The 9991-nt window shown below is 36.2% G+C and overlaps 1 protein-coding gene across 3 annotated transcripts in view; it reads left to right on the forward strand.

The window, feature by feature from the left end:
- The window catches only part of INTS7 (integrator complex subunit 7), a 46548-nt gene extending 36816 nt beyond the window's left edge, over nucleotides 1–9732 (forward strand). For all 3 annotated transcript variants that reach the window (XM_087883196.1, XM_034427772.3, XM_034427771.3), the window contains 3 exons: nucleotides 1011–1109; nucleotides 6947–7132; nucleotides 7992–9732. In XM_087883196.1, the coding sequence (XP_087739322.1) occupies nucleotides 1011–1109; nucleotides 6947–7132; nucleotides 7992–8291 (585 nt within the window). In that variant the 3' untranslated portion in view covers nucleotides 8292–9732. The remainder of the gene's footprint in view (nucleotides 1–1010; nucleotides 1110–6946; nucleotides 7133–7991) is intronic.
- Nucleotides 9733–9991: the final 259 nt, after the last annotated feature.

A 9991-nucleotide genomic window follows, 5' to 3' on the forward strand; every position in this document is an offset into this window, starting at 1 on the left:
TTCATTTTCCAGAACTTGAATTTTTAAAATATATTTCAAGCTCTCATGCTATGATGGGCATTGTGTAAAAAGGTTTAGTTGTAGAGCATGTCAGAGACCTTATATAATTGTTCTATCTTTGCTTTATTCAGTAATACTGATTGGGTTTCAGCATGGCTTTTAACCAGTCTAGTATTTCTTTTATTGGCTCAATTGTCTATGAATACTAGTGCCATTTATACTTGTTCCAAAAACGAAGTGGCAAACCATCAATGCTGCATTGAGTTTACTCTATTTTCCATACTTGGAACAAAATCAAGATTTTAGATCTTCTTCAAGCCATTTTTATTTGATCTCTTGGAAAAGACAGCATATATTTTGAGATATTTTTTTTGCCTGTTGTGCAGGTAGATTTGAATTTTTATGTTCATGGAAAAGAGCATAAACTTCTGAAGAAAAACTGAAACTACAATAACATCTGAACAGCAGGAAGGATGAGAATTATCTCAATATTTGTTTGCATACTTCCTAAAGACATCAGATTGACCAAGCAGGATACTGGATTAGTTAGACTTTTGATCTGACCCAATAAGTTTAGTCTCAGTTCAGGTTCATATCTTGCTGGCCACTTTTGTTGAAAGTGAGTGCATGAGTGCAGCCTTTGCTGGCATGCTTCAGACCTCATTTCCTATAATCTTCCAGCCAAGCAAGGAAATAATTTTGCTAATTGGAGGATTATTAAAATAAGTCAAGATAAACACCAAATTGATGCTGACTGTCAACATCAGATATTCTCTTGTGTGCCCAGTTCAGTATAGGGACAAGGGTATTCTTAGGATTTGCAAATTTTCTTCCAGATTTCTTCCATCTCCAGTTTCCTATCTCTGGAGCTTTTTGGATCAATAGTATGTTGTGTCTTGGGTTCCTAAGCACCAGGAACAGAAGTACTAATCCTCAGTTTGTTCATGTCATTTCATATTCCTTTTGTAAAACAAATAATTCTGATCAGACTTGCCATTCTTTTGTTCTAGCATACCGCTTGTTTATGCAGTGCAGTCATTGCCTTGCTGAAAGTCCCCTTGTCATTTCAGAGGTATTTTTTTCAGAAGCTACAATCAACTAGCATTAAGGTAAGCTATATTTGCATTTAGGTATAATTGCAGTTTGGGGGAAAGAAATGTTATTTATAACTCCTAGACAAGCAGGCTGGCAGAAGTGGCTGGAATGAGATGGGGACAACCAATTGCTGCCTAAACTCTGATTTACTAAAGATGTTAGATTAGACATTTAATGAAATATTTGAACTAGAATTCATATCTGAAATAAAATTTTGATTTAAAAAATAATATTAAATCAGGATGTGTGTTCTGTTTTGTGTTATGAGACAGTTTTATGAAGATCCTCAGTTACAATTCATTGTTGCCTTGTGGCTTAATGGACATAGACATTTTCTAGCAAATAAATATATGTCTTTTGAAGCAAGTAGTGCTTTTTTAATGTATTGATGTTGGGGATGTTTTTGGTTTGCTGCTTCTGTTAGCTTGCTAATGCATTTTATTGTATTTTTTTTTATTTGAAAAACTATATATGGGGAAATAAAACAAGATAAAACTATCTTACATAAATAGAGCAATGTAGCACTTTGCAATTTGATTTCTTTAGCTTGAATGAGTATCTCAGGTCTAGGTCACCTCACTGATTTGTTCTTTTTTAAGTAGAGGAGTTGCCCTACTTTTTTTTTTTTTTAACTCTGGTAATAATCAACAGAGAAAGACTGAATTAAGCCTATGCAAAATATAATATTCACAATTTAGCCCACAGAATAACAGTTTCTAACAGAAAACAATTTCAGAAGGCTAATCAGTCTCACTGCAGAACAGAAAGAAAGAAAGGCATCGGTAGGGTTGTGTTTCTGCTTCCTCCAAACTAGAAAATTATCTTGGTTCTCTCTGTCTCTGGGTTTTTGTCATGCCAAGCTGATGATGGCAGGAAAACTATGGTGAAAGAAGGAGATAGAGTAGAAAGTAGATGCGCAGAAAGAAATGATGAAACATAGTAGTGACTGCTGTATAATTAAGAATGACAGAATTAATATTGGATGTTGGATCATTTCCTTCCTTCCTTCCTTCTTTCCTTCCTTCCCCTTGAGTACCCAGTTTCTGGTACAATTTCTCAGATGATTTTGATTTCTGCCTGCTATACAATCTTTTGGAAGCTTGACAGTTTCCAATAGTTGTGTTGCTCTTTTAAATTCTTGTGGTCTCTTTTACTGCTTTATTTTGCTGTTTCATATTAATGGTTGCTTTATTGATTATCCATTTGGTATAAGATGGCGTCAGATGCCTCTAGTATATTAACCATATATCCTGCTTATAAAATAATCATGCTACTAGACAAATATGTTCTCTATAAATGGATCATACATTAAAGGCAATCGTTCATTGATGGAGAGCAACAGGACACAATATAGCCAAAAATGTTTTCCAATTATTATCTAATGTCAATGCAAGCTTGTTTTCCACATTTGGTAGAGACCTTACTCACCTTGTAATTTTGTCATAGAGAGAGCATATCTTTCAAAAAATGTTTGATGTAGACATGCAAAAGAAGTATTTATGTATTAATTTTTTTCCCAATCCAACAAGAGATTGCATAGAAAGTATCTGGGGTTAGAACTCTGTCTGTCAACAAAATGCTTCTTCGAATATTGAACCAAAAAGGGCCAAATGGGTGTGGGGGAGAAGCTGGCAAAAGAATGATTGATACTGTAAACGGGGCCAGATTAGGCCAGGGGCTACGAGGAAAAAATGTTGAAAAATTCCCACAGAGCATCCTTGTGGAAGGAACAGTTGGCCAGCAATGTGGAATCTTGGCAGCTGCTCTGTTCTAAGAAGCATCTCCTCTGTTTGGGTCATATGACCCAGAGCACAGCATATGCAGTATGCAGTCCTTGACTCCCAGGGCACACATAAAACACAAACATATGGCCATCATGTCAAAGGTTTGGAAAGAATTCCTGAAGTCATGCTCTGCTTACTTTCCATGCTGTATTTTATGAAGATTATATAATGAAGTATTGCTCTGCGTGATTTCACTTTTCTGTGTTATTTCTATTGAGAAATAGGTCAATCTTTCTCCTAAATGAAAAGTGTACTAGTAAATAAATAAATGCTAACATCTACTTTAAATGCTACACTTCAGACCTCTTTCTAAATTTTGTGATGCTTGCATATGTAGAGAGAGAAATGTGTCAGTGTACAGGTCTCATTAGGATGGTTAAGGAAAATGAGCAGCCAGCAGACCCAAGAGCAAGACTATTTGCCTTCCCAAAGAAATATTTCATGTTGTGCTCTGCGACAGTTTCAATAAATAGGTCACTGGCATATGGATTGATGGGCACAGAGGTTGAGACTTTAGGAATGTTTTAGTGATGTTTTAAAAAGCAACTGCCCATGAATTCAAAACGTTTCACTACAAGCAGATCTAAGAAATATCTTTCATACCCATAAAAGTATGTGTAAACAATCGGTGTAGTGCTTGGTTTGGGAATACTTGCAATACATTTTACATGCTGCTTTAATTTATGCAGTAGATAAACTCAGTAGTAAATGGCAAAATGTAGAAGGTTCTAAGCTAACTTCCTGGCTCGTAGCAGATGGTGCATAAAACTCCTGCATACCTCTCATTGTTAAGGTTGGGTGGTCAATTAGTTTGGGAGGCAAAAGACATATTCTCTTATGCTTGTATTTATTTGAAGATTATAAAAAAAGGTTGAATGCACTAGAATGAGTTACTTGGAAATATATGTGGTAAAATAGAGATAAGGTCAAGAATGTATAGATGAGGAATGAATATAAATGAAATATAAAAGCAAGTGACCAATATGAAAATAGCAAATTGAGTTGGTATGGTTATATAGAGAGAATGAACAAGATCAATTTACAAAGGAAATAACATGAAGGAAAATTATATGGTTTGAGAGGAAAAGGAGGATTGAGAAAGTTGGATAGAATTGATGAGATTTATGAAACGATATATGGATATGGTAGAAATAATGAGGGTTGCAATAATAGAATATAATAGAGAGGTATAGTGAATAGTATTTATGTGCTCTAATTTTAGTCATGTTTTCATTTCTTTATCCCTTTATTTATTTATTGGTTTTGACTTCCTATTCATTTTATGTGTTTGCATTATGTTGGTTCCCCTGAAAGGCAATAGCATGATAGTTAGGTATAAATATTTCAGTACCGTAAAAAGAACCAAAATTAAAATAAATCAATACATAAGCGGAAAAGATTATGCAAAACAAATTAATCCAGTATAGCGTGCTGAAAAATTCAGAATTTTCCTGAAATTGATTCCCTCAAATGGATAGCTTTTTCCACCCTGCTGCATCTTGCTCAAAGGTTTAGCTGATAAATTAAATTTAAATTTTAACTGATAAATTAAATTTTCGTAAGAATATAATTCCAGAGCACAGTTGCAAGCACAAAAGTTACTCTTTACAGAAAGTAGGGAAATCTTGAGGTCTCTTTCAGGTAATCAGTTGATTATGTCAATAACAGTTGAGTTCATGTTTTTTTAGATTTGCTTGGAGTGTGTTTACTTAAGATTATCGGAATCAAAACCTAAGGGCTTTTGACAACTGAGGAAGCTTACTTAAAACCGTGTACAATGCTATAAGAGTCATGTTTAAGAGCACAGGTATTTCCTTCAGTTGAGATCCTTGAGGTATTTTTTATACAAAGCATGAGCAGTAGTCTGGCTGCCTCCCTGCTTTATTCCATGATGCTGCACTTAATATTTAAAGTTTTAAATATGCACAAGTCAGATTTCACACACACGAAGGCCTGTTTGATGGAGATTAGGTGATAAGAGGTCCATCAGTTAACCATCTTTGTAGTGCTAGGCTTTTAAATGATTCAACATTTAAGGGATACAATCAAGATCAAGTGAGGTACTAATACCACTGTATAAAGCCCTAGTAAGACCACTCCTAGAGTACTGCATCCAGTTTTGGTCACCACACTATAAAAAAGATGTTGAGACTCTAGAAAAAGTGCAGAGGAGAGCAACCAGGATGATTAAACTAAAGACTAAAACATATGAAGAACGGTTACATGAACTGGACATGGCTAGTCTAGTGAAGAGAAGGACCAGGGGAGACATGATAGCCGTCTTCCAATACTTGAGGGGCTGCCACAGAGAGGAGGGGGTCAAGCTGTTTTCTAAAGCACCTGAAGGCCAGACAAGGAATAACAGATGGAAATTGACCAAGGAGAGATTCAACCTAGAAATGAGGAGAAACTTTCTGACAGTGAGAACAATCAACCAATGGAACAGCTTGCCTTCGGAATTTGTGGGAGCTTCATCACTTGAGACTTTCAAGAAAAGATTGGACTGCCATTTGTCAGAAATGGTGTAGGGTCTCCTGCTTGAGCAGGGGGTTGGACTAGATGACCTAGAAGGTCCCTTCCAACTCTGTTAATCTGTTAATACTATGGAAAGAATCTATTCTCATGCAACGCCGATGTCTTAAAGCTTTGCTAAGTTCTTGAAAAGGTGTGAAGAAGACAATTGATTTACTTCATTCTGTTTTGCTCACTGCACAGAAATTGACAAGTTTGCGTTGCTTATCTGTTTTAAGATTATATGTTCTCTGTCCCAAAAAAGGGGAGAGGGGTAATCAAGATGGAGTAATGGTGAAGGTGCTGGACTAGTTCTAGTTGTTCCTTGGGTATGAAAGATAGCTGAGTGACTTTGGGCTGGTCACTCTTGTCTCAGTCCAACCCATATTATAGGGTTGTTTTTGTGGCAAAAAGAGAAGGCCAGAACATTATGTATGCTGCCTTGAGCTGTAAAAATTAAGGCAAGATATAATTATATACTTTACTTACGGAAACAGAAATTTGAATCTATTTGAATCTATTTGCTTTATATACTTTTCCCAAAATTCTCACTTTCTACAAAAATATATTTTAAATTGGCAAAATCGGGGTGGGGAGAATGTTAAATTTAATAGAAGGGTCCTTCTCTTCCCTATCTCAGCTAAGCTGAATGTCCTAGATACTTTTCTGTCTCATATTAGACTACACTTTCTGTATAAGCAATAGTTTCCAAATGGATGTACAGCAAAATATTCATGAAATAGATTATATAATTTTGGAAGCTGTAATGTGAAATATTGCAATCTCTCCAACTCAGCACTTCTCAGACATGCTAGATTACAGATCTCATTATTTCCCATATCCGTGTAGGCTGAGATAATATTCAGAGAAATGGAGAGATTTATTGAAATTCTGGTTAAATGTCAGACCTGTCCCAGCTAGGGCATTTAGGAAAGAACTCCATTTGTAGTGAAAGGTATACTTTTACTAATGCCAAGTGGTTACAGCCAAAGCAAGTCAGATCGGAGAATTCCCGTATAAAGCCAATATTTTTCCCTTCTCCCAGGCCTTCCCACCTGGTCATCATGTTGGTGTCCGATGAGGCTCAAATTAGTTCTTTTGGTAACAGTTCTAAAGTTTGATGCCTTTTGGTGGGTGTTTGCATTCCGTTCTCATGCCTGTGTCCTTGAGTCGTTCAACTGTTACCTCTGGTTGGCACTTCTAGTTCCTCCCCCCCCCCCATCCTTCTACCCTTCCTCCCTATAGTTTATAGCAGGCTGTCATCAAAGTGAAGCAGGGCTGAAATGATGTAATGGCAGATCTAATGAAAATTCAGATGAGATTTTTACAAATTGGAATCTCCTGTTTCTTTTAAATAGGGCATTACTCACATAGTAAATGCACTGATAATATAATGGGTCCCTAATGCCCTTCTCTTGACCAATATCTTTTGCAGTACTGTGCTTACTTTCTTCTCTTCTACTTGCATCTTGTTCTAATTAATTTGTGGTAGTATTATATGTTTTCTTTTCTTCTGAAAAACATCAATTAATAAACATAAACATTGTCTATTTCAGCTTGCCCTATCACCCTCTCCACGTAACCCTACTGAGCCTATTGTGGTTCAAAATAACCAGCAGTTGGCATTAAAAATAGAGGGAGTAGTCCAGCATGGCTCCAAACCAGGCCTTTTCCGAAAGATTCAATCCATCTGTCTAAATGTGTCATCATCCCTGCAGAGCAAACCTGGACAAGAGTACAAGGTAAAAAAAAAAGAGAGAGAGAGAGAGAGCACGACAGCATGAACTGTCAACATTTCTGCTTCCTGAAACCCATGCACAATTAGAACAGAATTTCACTCCACTAGGCAGCAAGAATTTTTTACACTTCAAGTATGTTCTTGTCTTTTGACATGAGTGCAAGCTTCTGTGACGATTCTGGTTCCTTTGAAAATGAGACGCTTGAATAAGATGCTGATCGTAGTGCTAAGTTCATATCCCCATGATGAGCATCGCACCCCTGGGAAGATAATCCTTGTCTTCACTTGCTCCATTGACAGGAACACCAATCGATAATAGTTGCTAGTATTCCAACAAGCTTAAAAATGTGCAGCTGTCTGACATCAAGAAACAAATCTAGTCAAGTGTAAGAGGACTATTCCCCAGGGGTGGGCACGAAGACGTAGGAATAGCTCAGCGATTTGAAATACTGTAACTTAGAAAAAAATAGACAAATAACTTCATATATTTTGTTTAGATATGCTAAATGAATATAGGGAGTATTCGGTTTTTGTTTTTGTTTTTACTGAATTTATACACCGCCCTACTCCCGAAGGACTCAGGGCGGTGAACAGCCATAGAATAAAACATATAAATACAAAATTTAAAATAAAATAAAATGAATTAAATAATTTGGCTGAACAAATTTAAAACCCCAATAATTTAAAAACAAATTTAAAATTTCCATTTAAAATGGGGAAAGACTTAGGTCAGGCCAGTTGCTTATTTAACTCACTTCTGGTTAATAGTGTCTTCAGAAAACCTAGTCTCTATTTGTAAGTAAAATGAAACTCTCAACTACTCTTTAAACACTTGGTTGCCTGGTGCTTGTTTTCTTCCACAGATACCCATCGACAACCTAACTAATGAGATGGAACAGATGGTGGAGCCTCACAACGATTACTTCAGCACACAATTCCTCTTGAACTTCATTGTTGTTGGCACCCATAGCATCACAGTGGAGTCCTCAGTTCGAGATCTCAATGGCATTATATGGAAGACAGGACCAAAAACCACACTATTGATTAAGTCTCTTGAAGATCCATACTCCCAGCAGATTCGGCTTCAGCAGCAGGGGCAGCAGCTGTCTCAACAACCACAGCAGCTGCAACCACAGCCACGGACAGCATACTCCCGTTTTTAGCTCTCATATATCAGTCAAGGACCTATGTCAAAGGCATTAGAGTTTGTTTGGAAATTTTTCCTTTCCCCAGGGTTCACATTTCTTCCTCTATAACAGCAGCAGTCTTGATTCTTCTTTGTTTCCTTAAGCACAATCTCTATCTTTGAAATGCTGTGAGATCACTAATATGACAGTAGATTAAGGCAATTCATGCGGCAAACCGGTTATGTAAAGTGGTTCTGCTTGAAGTTCCAGTTATCATCTTCATCTCACTTCATTACAATTTTGCCCTTATGATGTAGAACAAGTCTTAGTTGAACTTTAAAAAAAAATCCCGAGTTTCATGTGATGTCTTTCATATACAAGGTTGTCAGTCACTAAAAGAATGGGATGGCCTGAAGTTATCTAAAAGCTTCTTACGGTAGCTTTCTGCTAGAGCAGCTCATCTAACTAAGATTCAGTGCATGTGATGAATTGGAGTGTAGTTGCATTACATAACATAGCCAATCACTTTAGTCTAGTTTCATCCCTTCTTTCTTCAGCTATGCTCTACTTAAAGAACATTTTATCTGAATTATTTCTTTATGAAGATCATTATGGAGCCTGAGATAAGAATAGTTTTGATTGGTCTCCCAATTCTTCATCTGCACTGCCTGTGAGAAATCCTTTTTGGTGAGCGAGCAAGTAGATCTATAAGGATTTTTTTATTCCAATCATAATAGCTCTTTGAATCATCCAATTGCCACTTCCTGCTATATATGATTTTGCTTATTACACTATGGTTTTGAATATTATACTTAGCAAGTACTCCCCCCTCACCCTCAAAATAATATTATCTGGATTTAAAGTAAATATATAATACAATGCATCTAAAAATTGGAGAATTTTGATACAAACATCCACATTGAGAAGGTGGCACTACTCCTTAAAAAGAGAATGCATTCTAAAGTAGAACAGTGATAGAAGGACAATGCATGACTGCCAACCTCTAATCTGAAGGGGATGCATTTTGCCTGCTATTATTAGTTCCTTCCTTATACAGGCTTAATAAGTATCCTGTTGAGAAGATTCTCGCATTACCTACTTCATGAATAAAAACTAGCTGATATAAAAAAAAGTGAGTGGATCTGAACACTGATGGGCATATACCATAAATGGTAGTAACAAAAGAGGAATTGCCCTTTGCAATGGGTCTAAGCCTCTTTTCAACTGATAATTATTTGTTCAGTTGTGGAGAGTTACAATCATGTTGTTGGAGATCCTCACTGTCTTAATCAGTTAAAGTGAATTAGGGAATGTGTGTTTTTGTGTGTGTTTCTGTATGTGTGGTAATTGCTTTTTTAGTGAGGAGCTTTTTATACTGATGGTAGAGAAATTACTCAAATAGGTTTTTATTAATTAAATTGTTGTGTGGCCTTTTTCTTATGTACATGCCAGTTTAATAAATTGTTTTCAGTTTTCATTTGGGTATTAAAAATTGTATTCTTTGTGAAGAAAAAAGGCATTATATACAGATGTACTCATTATCCAGTCAACAGACCTGTACATACACCTTAATAATGAAATAAATACCACATCCCAAATCATATTGCAGCTCTAAGAACTCTTGAATCTGGACAGAGCCAATGCAGTCCTAATTTTTATAACTTCAGAAAAAGTCTGCTTTGGTATGATTATTTTGAAATCCAGTATTTATTTATTCAGTTTATATCCTGCCTTTC

Source organism: Pantherophis guttatus, chromosome 1 (genome assembly GCF_059756535.1).
Source record: "Pantherophis guttatus breed Tessera chromosome 1, ASM5975653v1, whole genome shotgun sequence".
NCBI classification, from domain to species: domain Eukaryota; kingdom Metazoa; phylum Chordata; class Lepidosauria; order Squamata; family Colubridae; genus Pantherophis; species Pantherophis guttatus.